The sequence below is a fragment of the Microcaecilia unicolor genome, chromosome 1 (assembly GCF_901765095.1).
Source record: "Microcaecilia unicolor chromosome 1, aMicUni1.1, whole genome shotgun sequence".
Classification (NCBI taxonomy): domain Eukaryota; kingdom Metazoa; phylum Chordata; class Amphibia; order Gymnophiona; family Siphonopidae; genus Microcaecilia; species Microcaecilia unicolor.
Genome location: NC_044031.1, coordinates 702,452,491 through 702,467,202, shown reverse-complemented (window position 1 = coordinate 702,467,202; position 14,712 = coordinate 702,452,491). Strand labels below are relative to the sequence as shown.

Sequence of the window (14,712 nt, the reverse complement as noted above, 5' to 3'; positions counted from 1 at the left end):
GAAAGCTCAGCCCCAGCAGGCACTACTGACACTCATGAGGGTAGTGGAGACCTCCTTATGATAGTGTAGCTCCAATCATAATAAACTGGAGTTTTGCATGCTGAAAAATCTCTTGCACTAGGGTCTCTGCTCTTCTGGGTACAATTCTGCATTTTAGCAGAGTTTACATTGAGAGAGCAAGTAATCAGGTCAAACAATTCTTGAAACAACTGGAAGGTTTCTGGGACATCAGGAGGCTTGTGTCATTTGCTTTTGGTTCAGTATGCCAAAAAAGGAAACGACTAATTTTTGGAGGCCGTATCTTGCTAAGGATGTAAAAAAGATTGAAGCGGTACAAAGAAAAGCTATGAAAATGGTATGGGATTTGCGTTACAAGACGTATGAGAGACTTACGCACCTGAACATGTATACCCTGGAGGAGAGGAGAAACAGGGGTGATGCTACAGACGTTCAAATATTTGAAGGTATAAATCCGCAAACAAACCTTTTCCGGAGAGGGGAAGGCGGTAAAACAAGAGGACATGAAATGAGATTGAAGGTGGGCAGACTCAAGAAAAATGTCAGGAAGTATTTTTTCACGGAGAGAGTGGTGGATGCTTGGAATGCCCTCCCACGGGAGGTGGTGGAGGTGAAAACGGTAACAGAATTCAAAAATGCGTGGGATAAACAAAGGAATCCTGTTCAAAAGGAATGGATCCTCAGAAGCTTAGCCGAGATTGGGTGGCAGAGCCGGTGGGGGGAGGCAGGGCTGGTGGTTGGGAGGTGGGCCTTGTTCTGGGCAGACTTCTACGGTCTGTGCCCTGAAAATGGCAGAAACAAATCAAGGTCAGGTATACACACAAAGTAGAACATATGAGTTTATCTTGTTGGGCAGACTAGATGGACTGTGCAGGTCTTTTTCTGCCGTCATCTACTATGTTAATGACCAGAAGCAGAGTCCTAAGTGGTCACAATGAAACAAAAAAGGCTTGAAAAGGGTCACAGACATTAAAATCTAAACAGAGGAAATAAAGAAAATAAAAAGGTCCTGCTACTTACAGAATAAAGCAGGCAGGAATCAAGCACACATAAAACACATTTTCAGTTCAGCTATGCCAAAAAAAGAAAAAGGGTAATTATTTTTTGTTTAAACGACTGGAAGCCGAGCCTTAAGTAGCCGCGAGAGGGGGGAAAAAAAAAAAAGCTTTAAAAGGGCCACAAACACCAAGAACTACACAGATGAAAAAGAAAAAGAAAAAAAAAAAAACCAGGAAGGAATCAGACAGACCTAAAACAGCACACTAGATGATAAAGAAAACTAGAACACCGAGAGTCCTGCATATGCCATCAGGACTGCCAAAGTCTTCTAGAAAGTGTTAGAATGCTGAGCAGTGTCCCTAATAGGGCTCTGTGGATGATGTCACCCACACGTGAGAACTATTGTCCTGCTTGGCCTTGGGGAATATTTACGGGTCAACGAGTACGATTATTTCTTGATGAGTCTCAGCTAACAAAAGGGGGTTTTTTTTCTTGCTCTGTGGCAAGATCAGTCCATCATCGGTGGGCAGATTTTTCTACATTTTCCATGCTAAGTGGTCATTTATATACACACACACATATGAATGACTATCCACTTTATATTATATATATATATATATATATATATATATATATATATATATATATATCAGCTTTTACAGATGCCACAAAGAACTTTCCTGTCTAACCATTATGGCTTCTGACCTTATATTGGGTTTTTGGGTATAGAGTGCTATTTGAATTTGGACTATGTTACCCTAACTCTACCACCATGTTTGATTAGCCATATGTTTTTTGTTTGAACAGTTTGTACAACAGCTCCTATCATTTCTATCTCCACATATATGGTAGGCTAGGGTTTTGATATCAATGTACACTTTTTTAAATAATTATTCTTCCAGTTTAGTTTGTTGCATATCAACTTAAAGGCATAACAAAAACAGAATACATTTGTGGCTCAATATAACATGGCCCTTGGGGTCTAATTGCTTCCAAGATTTTTCTGCTGCAGTGTCATTACAATGCAAGGCTTGTAAACTGTTCTACGCCAAAAATCTGCATTGCTTTATCCAGCCTGACTACGAGTCCTACATGACAGCAAGACTTTTTTTTTTTTAACATCTGCTACTGAGGCCCTGCAATTTGCCAAGTGAGTGGTGCAGCCTCCGGCACCCACATGAATCATACAACAGGGCCTAAGTGCATTACTGGCAAATTCATGAAGTGTTTGCTACAGGTGATTACTGCTGTGGATTTCTGGCAGATCTGCGGACCTATTGAGCACTGACTTTTTTTTTTCCTTCCTCAAAGTGGTCTCAAATGTATAGTTTCTTACGGGTAGTCGCTTTCATTTTTGCAGATGTGGGAGGGGAGGGGGGAATCTCTCTGATCTGGTCCTGGAAGAGGGCGTTTTCCTTTCTTATTGGGGATGGGTGGGGGGATGGGGAGGGACAATAACAAGGAGTTGGCAATGTGGTGTGATTGAGGGATGGTTTGTGGTTGTGTTATATTGTTCTTTTGGAAACAAGGCTGATGTCAGTTACTTGATGCCTCTGGGGGTCTCTCTGGGATTCTGCATTTGTTTTCAGTTTAGGGTAACACCCATGGACTGGGGGTGTCCCCTTCTAACTTTGTATTCTGTAGCATACATTGTTACAACATTTGATTACTAGTGCCATGGTATCACAAATTTGACTCCTGGAATTTTTTTTTTTTTTTTTTGGGGGGGGGGGGGGGGGGGAGGGCTCTCCAGTTAAAAGAACCAAGGTGCTGCAGGCTTTGAAACACCAGAAGGCTGACACTGCTTTTGTGCAGGAGACCCATTTGACTTCAGCAGAGCACAATAAATTTCAGAGAGGGTGGGTGGGCAGCCTAGTGGAGGCCCCTGCAGTCCAGCGAAAGGCGGGGGGGGGGGGGTGATTTTATTTCACAGGGACTTAAAAGTGCAGGTGCATAGCCCTGAGAAGAGGTATATTTTAGCCTCAATCGCGTTAGATGGTTGTCCTTTAGTGCTCTGCAATGTATTCACCCCTAATATTTTTGATAAAAAAATTCTATCAAGGCTTAATTGATTTTTCGACTCCCTACCAGGATGTGATTTTGGGGAGTGACTAATTTGGTGTATGGTCCCCCAATTGGACAAGTCAACATCTGGTGCCCAAGCACTCCAGCAAATACCCTGGGAGGCCTGCCTCTGCTCTGCAATGCCTTGGATATAATAGATGTATGGCATGTTTTGCATCCAACAGAGATTATACACACTTTTCTCATGCCTCCCAGTCCCACAGATATTTCTCTAATGCCTTTTTCCCCTCATATCCCTGCAGCAGAGATCGGCACCTATGAGGTGGCCAACCACGCTTTGGTTTTGGATTGAGGTGGGCTAGGAAACTTCTTGGGGATATCCCCTAGTTATATGGGGACCAAAAATGTCAAGCTTTTCTGTGGGAGCGTTGGGATGATTATGAATTTTATAATGGTCAGCATATACATCAACCTGCTCTTTACTGGGTAAGTAGAAGCAATTGTCTCTTTTACCCATCTTGAAATGGTAGGTTAAACGCTGTTTAACTCTTGAAGGTGCCTCCAATGAGCAGGAAAAGACGATATGATTGTCTGAAATCCTCCGTAGTCTGCAAACAATACTTAAGCACTCTAAACTCGTTTCCAGTACCAGTAAAACTACCGACTAGTTCAAATAAAACCTGGACAAAAATTTTAGGAAGAAAGGAAGGAACAAGGTACAAAATTACCCGTTCCTTACAAAAAAAAGACAGAAAAACTGACACTTGCGAAGCACAGGCAATGAAACTAAAAATACCACTAAGCGTTAAATCTTTCAGAGAGCAAGCCGTCAAAGATTCAAAAGGTGACCTAGTAAGGGCTGAGAGAACTATATTGACATCCCAAGCCGGGGGAGGGGGGGGAATAAATTGCTCTGGATGGAGAAGTAACACTTCTCCTCAAAGGAAATGAATGACTAGCCAAAGGCTTCCCTTTGATTCTACCTCGAAAACAAGACAATGCTGCAACCTTCACCTTACGCAGATCAATTGCCAAGTGTTACCAAGCCTGTTCTGTAAAAAGTCAAACTTGCACCACCAACGCATGAAACTGAGATAAAGATCGATCGGCATACCAAGCCTCAAAAATACACCAGGTGTGAATGTAATTCAGAGAAGCTGGCAGACGTCATAAACAAAGCATTGTGACTGACAGACGAATAACCTTTTAGTTATCCGCACCCTTTCAACAGCCAAGCCGTAAGACAAAATAGAGCCAGATTTGGATGAACTACCAGCCCCTGAACTGGTAGTTCAACCAAAGGTGGAGCGATTCCGGAAGCTTGAGAGGGGAGTAAACATAGTAGATGATGGCAGAAAAAGACCTGCACGGTCCATCCAGTCTGCCCAAGAAGATAAATTCATGTGCTACTTTTTTATTTGTACTGTCCTCAGTGCACAGACCGTATAAGTCTGGCCAGCCCTATCCCCGCCTCCCAACCACCAGCTCTGGCAGAGACCCTATAAGTCTGCCCAGCACTATCCCCGCCTCCCAACTACCAGTCCCGCCTAGACTGTGAGACGTACGAGATTGGCATACCAAGGTCTGCAATGCCAATTGCGTGCCACCAGGATTACTAGAGCCTCATATGTACCTCAATTGTCGCTGCCATGGATCCTAATACTTGACGATCTCTCATACATGGTACCAGTTTGCAAAGAAGGGGCTGTATCTGATCCTGAAGTTTGACAATCCTGTTGTGAGGCAAAAATACTCAGCCTTGCAGATTATCTAAGGAAACGCCTAGATAAGTGAGTGAGATGGCACCAGACAACTCTTGAGAGGGTTTACCATCCAACCGATTGAAGAAATTGAACTACTCTCTCTGTAGCTTGCAAACTTCCTTGATACGATTTTGCTCTGATTAACCAATCGTGCGGGTAAGGATGGACAAGAACGTCCTCTTTTCCGAGAGCCACTGCCACCACCTGCTGGCCCAAAACCACAAAACAAAGAAAGAAACTTTTGGTATAAGGAATGAAACAGGATATGCAGGTAAGCCTCTGTCAAATCTTGAACCATTAGAAACTCTTCTGATCGAACGGCCACAATGACCGAAGTGTCTCCATACAAAAACTGAACCTTCAGCATACAGTTGACTGCCTTGAGATCCAAAATTGGTCAAAATGACCCTCTATTTTGGGACTACAAAGTAAATGGAATAGTGACCTGTTCTTATTTCTGAGGGAGTAACAGGACAGACCGCTTATAAAACAAGAAGTCTCTCCAGAGTGACCCTGACCGGTCCCCACCTTTACACGAGAACGAAAAGCACCTGGCAGCGATGCACCCGTCGTAAATAACCTCGAGAACCCACTGATCGGAGATAATTTGGGCCCACCTCCAATAAAACTGAGCTAACCAAGCTCCCACTGGAAGCGGAGGTTGGGCCCAGAAACCTTCGTCTCTTCTTCCACATCTGGCACCTCAAAAGGATTAGAACCTTTGAAAATAACGAGACTTTTGGACAGTAGCTTCTCTGTCTGCCTGAAGCCAACAAAAATCTCTGCCACATCCCAGACTAGAAAGAAGGCCACGACCCACTAACCTAATATGATCCTGAGGAAGTCAAGAAACTTTTTGTATCACCTAAACTTTTAACTTATCCAACTCGTCACCAAAAAGAAAAGATCCTTGAAAGGGGAACTTACTGAGTTTAGTCTTAGAAGTCGCATCAGAAGACCAGCCTCGAAGACAAAGAACGACGGGCCGCAACTCTTGAAGCCACAGACTTGGAAGACGCCTTCAATAAATCACACAAGGTATCTGCTGAGCCCATCTCTATCTTAGCTACTCCTGCATCCACTAAGGAGAAGTCATCTTAAGACCTATCTAAAACTCACTCAGACCATAGAAAACAAGCCCTAACTACCAAAGAGTCACACATAGCTGTTTGGACCACCAATACCGAGACAACAAAGACTAAGAGAGATTCTATACGCTGATCCTATACATCTTTCAGAGCTGTACCTCTATCAACCAAGAGGTATTGTGCTTGGTAACAGCAGAAACCACTGCATCAACTACAGGAGATTTAAGTAGAGCCTTGTCCGGATCCAGAACCAGGTAAAGGCAAACCATGGACCTGGAAAGACGAAATGAGCCATCTGGCACGTCCCACTGGGCTTGGATGATATCTCTGGTTGATGCATCAGAAAAGTTTTACCAGCTTTCCTAATGCCCTTTATCAAAAGATCCACCTTGCGCTCCTGACCACTGAATACTCCTCAAAGTTTAATGTAGAAGGGACCAAAGCTATGAATTCCTACAAAAAATAGATACTACAGAAGGATCCTCCCCAGGTAGGAGTGTGAGATACTGGATCTGCATGTGCAGTTTCATCAGAAAAACCTTGTTTCTTCTACACCAAAGAATCATCTTCCTCAAGGAAAGTCACCTCAGGATCCAAATCCATGTCATCATCTGCCTCTAAAGCCCAGGCAGCCCTAGGTCTTTTGAGAGAGGATCCAAGGTCCCATGGACCCTTCAAAAGGAAGTGCTGGAGAGGAATCCGATTTATTAAAAAAAAAAAAAAAAGCTCTAAACATTTGCAACACATATTCGAGAGGAAACCCGCCTTGAAGTTCTACCCCATGTGATGACCCAGGCAGCAAAGAAACTTCTGGGGACTTTTCTGGAGCCTAAGTAGATAGCTCTGACACGGTAGGATGTAGGTCGTAAAATGGTGGCACTTCCCACCAAAACCAGAGCCTGAGAACGACCAGCTGTTTGACCCTGAGAAAGTGAAGAACTCGATACACGCCCCAACAATGACAAAAGCATCGGGCGGTACAAAATTTTCAAATACCAGACACCATGAGGCCCCTGCGCTGGTATAGCACAGAATGCTACAGCTTCTCCTCCATAATGCAAAGGCACCTCGAACGAGGGGAAAAAAAAAAAAGGAGCTTCTGAAAATGCAGAAGCGTTATAAATACCGGTTGCAATACAAGACACGGCAAACCCGAAACTCAGCTGTTTTGCTCCTTTGGCTTTTTTTTTTTTTTTCTAAATACAAAAGCAGTGTGGCTTTGTCCTCAGAACACCCTTCCCTCGAAGGAGCTGAGGTTATTGCAGGCCTGAAGACCCAATTATCATTAAATAGTACTAATAAAGTCAGGAGGTAGTTGTGTGGGGAGGGCCTGGTCATCCAAGGCTGTAAGAGAACCCCTGCGGATCTCAGCCTCCTTCAGCAACAAAACTTGTCAAAGTTTTTTTGTTGTTTTTAAATCCCATTGCACAGAAGTACAGAACAAACAATATAGTTTGTTTGTTTTAACCAAAAGGAGTGAAAGATAGAAAGATATCTAAGAAGAATAAGAGACTGAAGGGCTCGCCACCTTCTACCTGCTGGAGACTGAGAATACTGCATCTTAATATAGCTAGCCAGGGCTGGCTCTCAGTCAGAATTCTCAGTCTCCATCTGCTAGAAGGAGTGCACAACTCATCAGTATCTTTCTGGGCCAGTCTGGAGGGATGCTAAAGAAGTAAGCTTTATTTCCATCGAAACATAGATAAAAATAAGCACCAATTTTTAAAATAAAAAGACAAAAAAAAATTTATTTTGGCTTCACCAAGCAAAAGCCCATGAGCTATATAGCTTGGGACTGCAAAGGGCACGAATCTCCCAACCTCAAATGGATTAATGAAGCATGGCCTCAACCTCAGAAGCCATCAGCCTGAGGACAACTTCACAAGACACTGCCAAGGACTATACTCTGGAAGTCAGGTCTATGCAAGGGACCTACTGTACTAGACTACAACTACACCATTTGCTAGAGATAGAGAAATACTGGAAAACTCCAACCCATTAAACCAGTGATGTCACTGCATTACATTAGTATGTCTACCTCCATCTGCTGGTAGGGGGCACTCAACTGATCCAGTAGAATAAGGAAACTTACTGACTTCACGGTAAACCTGGAGGACGTAACGGGGCAGTTCAGCAAACTGAAGAGTAGCAAATCTCCTGGACCGAATGGTATTCATCCTAGAGTACTGATAGAACTGAAAAATGAGCTTGAGGAGCTACTGTTAGTGATATGCAATTTATCCTTAAACTGGAGCGTGCTACCGGAAGATTGGAGGGTGGCCAATGTAACGCCAATTTTTTTTAAAAGGTTCCAGGGGAGATCCGGGAAATTATAGACTGGTGAGTCTGATGTCGGTGCCGGGGGAAATGATAGAGATTATTATTAAAAACAAAATTACAGAGCACATCCAAGGACATGGACTACTGAGACCAAGTCAGCACGGCTTTTTTGTGGGAAAATCTTGCCTGACCAATTTACTTCAATTCTTTAAAGGAGTAAACAAACATGTGGGCAAAGGGGAGCCGGTTGATATTGTGTGTCTGGATTTTCAAAAGGCGTTTGACAAGGTACCTCATGAAAGGCTACAGAGGAAATTGGAGGGTCATGGGATAGGAGGAAATGTCCTATTGTGGATTAAAAACTGGTTGAAGGATAGGAAACAGAGAGTGGGCTTAAATGGGCAGTATTCACAATGGAGAAGGGTAGTTAGTGGTGTTCCTCAGGGGTCTATGCTAGGGCCGCTGCTTTTTAATATATTTATAAATGATTTAGAGATGGGAGTAACTAGCGAGGTAATTAAATTTGCTGATGACACAGTTATTCAAAGTCATTAACTCGCGACAAGATTGTGAAAAATTACAAGAGGACCTTACGAGACTGGGAGACTGGGTGGCTAAATGGCAGATGACGTTTAATGTGAGCAAGTGCAAGGTGATGCATGTGGGGAGAAAAGAACCCGAATTATAGCTACGTCATACAAGGTTCCACGTTAGGAGTTACGGACCAAGAAAGGGATCTGGGTGTCGTTGTCGATAATACACTGAAACCTTCTGCTCAGTGTGCTGCTGCGGCTAGGAAAGCGAATAGAATGTTGGGTATTATAAGGAAAAGTATGGAAAACAGGTGTGAGGATGTTATGATGCCGTTATATCGCTCCATTATTGTGTTCAATTCTGGTCGCCGCATCTCAAGAAAGATATAGTAGAATTGGAAAAGGTGCAGCGAAGGGCGACTAAAATGATAGCGGGGATGGGACGACTTTCCTATGAAGAAAGACTAAGGAGGCTAGGGCTTTTCAGCTTGGAGAAGAGACGGCTGAGGGGAGACATGATAAAGGTATATAAAATGAGTGGAGTGGAACAGGTGGATGTGAAGCATCTGTTCACGCTTTCCAAAAATACTAGGACTAGAGGGCACGCGATGAAACTAGTGTACTAAATTTAAAACAAATCGGAAAAAATATTTCCTCACCCAACGCATAATTAAACTCTGGAATTTGTTGCCGGAGAACGTGGTGAAGGCAGTTAGCTTAGCAGAGTTTAAAAAGGGGTTAGACGGTTTCCTAAAGGGCAAGTCCATAAACCACTACTAAATTGACTTGGGAAACATCCACAATTCCAGGAATAACATGTATAGAATGTTTGTACGTTTGGGAAGCTTGCCAGGTGCCCTTGGCCTGGATTGGCCGCTGTCGTGGACAGGATACTGGGCTCGATGGACCCTTGGTCTTTCCAATGTGGCATTACTTATGTACTTATATTAGGACATTTTGAATTAAAAAATGCACAACAGAAGGGTAGTGCTAAGCCACCATTTCTCACAGAAAAACAGATATGCATGATCTTAGCAGGGACAGTACTCAAAACTAGGTATTTCTTATTTTTCCATCAAGATCCCTGTACATTTGTAGGAGTTTAAATCTGTACAAACGGCCTCATCTCTGCTCTCTCATCTCCACATTAACTATTAAATAGAAAGCCTATTCAAACATCAAAAAACAAGCCAGCTACAGTATCTCCATGTACTGCGACACTACTTCCAAATTGTTTTAACAGACTAACACTTAGAAGTTTAAAAAGAGAATAGTGGTAACATCACGATTTCTGCCTCATTTAAAAATGCTATAAAATTAGCACCAATAGTGGGTTCTGCCTCTTAATACAACTATACATAAGTAGCAATTGCTTTACTTCTCTCTCCAGGTCAAGGTTATCTGTTTACAAGAGTTCTATGCCATAACAGTACATTTTTATTCAGTTTCATTTTTGTTTCTGAAAACAAAATTTAAAGGAAGTAGCTAGAAATAACTTACATCAGCTGTTAGAAAGCTCTCATCTTTTGTTTCATCTTTTGTTTCTTCTTGATTTTCCTACATTAAAGAAAAAAAATATTGCGTACCTAGCTGAACTTTAATTATAAGCATTGCTTTCTGAAGTGAAAAAAAGCAGTGAAATTCAAAGGATGTATGTAAATTTTTTTTAGCATTCACTTCTACTTCTGGAAAAATAAGATGGAAATTGAAGTTTCACCTCCTGGCCATCTTTCATATTCTGTGCATGTTTCACTGTATCACTTTTTTCTTCCTCAGGGGGTAGCGCTGTGGCACAACTTCCATTTTCTTCATAATCTTTCTGGTCTTCATTTCCATCTTGATCACTTGCATCTTGACCTTCCAATTCACTTTCCTTTTAATGTTAATGCTTGATATTACTGAAGGGGCATTGGCTAAGAAATGTCTACAATGCTGTTTCTAAATTGCATAATTCTGTTTTTCTAATGGAGTTTAGTGTCTTTTAACATTAAGGGGCCTTAAACACAGAAGTATTTTTAAACACACACATGTAAGAAATCAGCCCAATGGAAGCACTATGTGCAGAAGGTCTCAAGTTTAAATTCTCAAGCCAAACTCTGCCCCACAGACCAGACTGGTATGCTGCGGAGGCAGTACTCATGGTCCCCAAGATAAAGGCATCACTCAACAGCAACAAGACCTAGGGATGATTCCACAGTCCGAAGTGAGCATACTTATGATACCCTTGGCTGATGAATGCATTCACCAGCTTAAGAGAGGATATGGAAAACATAATACCTCATATATGCAAATGAAGGCTTAATGTGTCAGATCCCATCCAGTTCTAACAAATAAAAGCAAAGGAAGGGAGGCAACACACAAAGGGCAAATAGGTACTGGAAAGGCAGTACTCAAGGTCCCCAGCATGGCAGCATCATCAACAGAACCAAGACACACACAAGCAACCTTACAGATCTGCAAGTAAAAGAGGAAGCTAATGCACGCCAAGCTTCTACTGCCAGAACTGGGGGGGGGGGGGGGGGGGGGACCACGCAGAGAGGTAAAAGGTCACCAAGACATCTCACTACAACAGGCTGGATAGTGACCTCCTAGAACTTGATGAATTCCCCACAATTCGCTCACTCCATGCCCTCTCAATCTCTTAACCTTTACTAGTCTTTATGAAGAACTTACTCCCATCCTTTTGTTTTTTTAATTTATATTTTATTAGAGTTTAAAGGACTGCAGGTACATGTACAGCAGATTTAGCTACCACATCCATTTACTGGCCCAGATCAGGTTTAAAAAAAAAATATTTTTTTTTCAGACTTCTTCCATTCCTTATTTGAAGATCTGGACTTCATGCACGATTGTCATGTACTTTAAAAATCACTCTCGCAAAATAATCTACATACACACAGAAAGATTTAACATTTTTACCTTTGCATCATCTTCTATGGGGGGGGGGGGGGGGGGGGGAACCAAGCAGAGAGGTAAAAGGTCACCAAGACACCTCACTAGTACAGGCTGGATAGTGACCTCCTAGCATTTGATGAATTCCCCACAATTCACTCACTCCATGCCCTCTCAATCTCTTAACCTTTACTAGTCCTTATGAAGAACTTACTCCTATCTTTTTTTTTTTGTTTTTTTAATGTATATTTTATTAGAGTTTAAAGGACTGCAGGTACATACATGTACAGCAGATTTAGATACATCCATTTACTGGCCCAGATCAGGTTTAAAAAATATATATTTTTTTTCAGACTTCTTCCATTCCTTATTTGAAGATCTGGACTTCATGCACTATTGTCATGTACTTTAAAAATCACTTTCTCAAAATAATCTACATACACAGAAAGATTTAACATTTTTACCTTTGCATCATCTTCCACTGAAGCGTCACCACCACTTAACTCATCAGTGTCCTGTTTTCTGCCTAAAAAATTTTCAAACAATTCATTGAAAAGTTTAGTACTTAAGGCTCAACACATTTCCAACAATCTTTCTCAGTTCAGATAAAAAGAGAAATTAACTACTTTTACAGAGATTAGTTCTAGTTCTGTTCAACTGGTAAGTTTTTGCCATAGTCTGAAATAAAATTTTATAATATCCAGGTGGCAGTTTCCATTCACATGAAGAAACCCAATAAAAACAAAAATTTACTTAGATATAAACAAGTGTTCTATAAGGACAGCAGAACTTTCTCTAACATGTGGGTGATGTCACCTGATTGGAGCCCTCACAAAGGAACTGCGCTCTAGCTTGTTTACCACAGCTTTTAAGCATGAGGCATGGCAACGGGGGGGGGGGGGGGGGGGGGGTGTCCTTTGTTAACAGCAATCCTCTCACAAACTGAACTAGAGACTGTACCAAGATGGGCTTACATAGAGATGGTAAGCACCGACTGCACTGAGCTGACCCCTTACAGAGAGTCAGTTTTTAAACATGACTGGGTGAACTGCAGGAGATACTCAAATAGTTTGTGTGTAGAACAAGTAAGAGAATCTTGGGCCTTGCCCTCACACCAGATGGCAAACCTCCTCCACATAAAAGACCACCACCTCTTAGTGGAGCCTTTCCTGAAAGCAAGCAGGTTTTCAGACAGATATAAAAGACACAAACTCTACATTCTCAACATCCAGGCCATGACGGCCAGGGACTGGAGGTTGGGATGCAGAAGGGATCTCTCATTCTGCATGAGGAGGATCGGAAAACACTGCAAACGCCATGGTTCTTCAGATGACAACTCCAGAAGAATTCAGATCTGCCTCAGACAGACAAAGTGCTATTGGGATCATAGCTCCCCATCTTGCTTGAGTTTCAGCAAAGTTTTCTCTATGACGAGTTGCACAGGGACAGAAACTTCACCCATTCCCACCTGACCCTGCTGAACTCGAACCCATCCCCATCCACCCCCACTGGAATCTCCTCCATCCCCACCCGTCCCCTGTGCTAAAATAACCCAACTTGGGTAAAACAATCCAACAGTAGCCTATATGTTGGTAACTTCCCTCTCAGTGCTTATGGGGATTTCAATGCTATTAACCGTATCCATTAATTTTGTTAGTGCTATAACTGCCATAGCACAAGGAAATGATAGGTAGGCTGGCCTGGAACTACACTTCCATGGGAACCCCACAGGACCTGCATCCATCCCTGCAGGATCCCTATAGTCCCGGAGAAGATGCCAGCGGGAGTCCCTACCGAGGGGTAGTTTATGATGAACCATAGTAGATACATCACCCAAACAGTTCTCTACATTGACTCTTACATCCCCTTCCTGCGAGGTGCTCTTGAGCAGCCAATCGTCCAGGTCTGGAAACACTAACTTCTAGTCTGCATAAGGACGCTGCAATTACTGGTTGGTGAATGCCCTAGCAGCTGACGTGAGGCCAAAAAGTAGAACAAGATACTGGTAGGGGTGTTTCCCTGCTCGATATGCATACTTCAAGTACAAAAAGTAAAGCCAATCAATTTCCTGAATCATGGGAAGAAGGGTGTCCAAGGAGAGCAGCCTGAACTTTTCTTTTGAACAGGAATTATTCAGTGCCCTTAGGCCTAGTATGAGACAGAAGCCCCCCCCCCCCCCCCCCCCCAATTTTCTTCGGCACAAAAACTACCTGAAACATAATTCCTTTTTCTTTCCCTAGTGGCACAGGTTCAACTGCATTTGCCTATAGAAGGGCAGAAATTTCCTCTGCAAGTACCTGCTTCTGCCCAGAGCAAATGAATGATGCTCCCTTTGTGGTTTCCGACACCAATGAAGTGCATAACTGAGACATCTATTTGAAGAACCCACCGGTTCCAGGTTACAAGGGGCCAGCTTTGAAGGAAAAAAACAGAGCCTTCCCCCCACCACCAGAAAGTCCTCCAGAGTGGTTACTTGGCCTCTAGCTATGCTCTCCTGGAACCAAAAACCCATCCCCTACTTTGACTGGGAATGTGGCAGGGCCAATAAGGGTGACAGCACTGGTACTGGGGCTGCTGTGCAGTGCGAGATGGCGGTGGAAACCTATGCGTTTGAGAATAGTAGGTCTGTCACCTAGGCCCACTTGAAAATCTCGTTGAGGAAGATACAGCTGGAGACTGGACAGTGTCAGAGTGCTTCTTTATGAGGTCAGCTATTTCTTCAACTTTGTCCCCAAAGAGACTGTCCTCAGCAAGGTACATCTGCCCATCTCTCCTGAACCATTGGTTCTATGCAGAGAGACACAGCCACGAGAGTGTGCATATCCCCACATCCATGTCAAAGACTCTGGGTGCAACATCAAAACTGTCTTATGTGCTCCTGGCCAGATAGAAGACAGATAAAGACCTGTACAGTCCATCCTGTGTGCCCAGCAAGACAAACTAATCGCATATGGTATGAACTGATACATCATATGTATACCTGATCTCGATTTATTCTTGCCATTTTTAGGGCACAGACCACAGAAGTCTGCCCGGCACTGGCCTTGTTCTAAAATGTCTGACGTTGTCAAAGCACCTGAACAATTCCACTCCAGCCCACCCAAATCTATTCAG

The 14,712-nt window shown here is 42.9% G+C and overlaps 1 protein-coding gene across 5 annotated transcripts in view; it reads right to left on the bottom strand.

The window, feature by feature from the left end:
- The window catches only part of SLTM (SAFB like transcription modulator), a 230,789-nt gene that overhangs the window by 192,781 nt on the left and 23,296 nt on the right, over positions 1–14,712 (bottom strand). For 3 of the 5 annotated variants that reach the window (XM_030188772.1, XM_030188798.1, XM_030188794.1), the window contains exons 3-5: positions 12,063–12,124; positions 10,424–10,579; positions 10,207–10,263 (exon numbers count right to left, since the gene is read on the bottom strand). In XM_030188772.1, the coding sequence (XP_030044632.1) occupies positions 10,207–10,263; positions 10,424–10,579; positions 12,063–12,124 (275 nt within the window). The remainder of the gene's footprint in view (positions 1–10,206; positions 10,264–10,423; positions 10,580–12,062; positions 12,125–14,712) is intronic. The other 2 variants (XM_030188779.1, XM_030188785.1) reach the window with 2 other exon arrangements.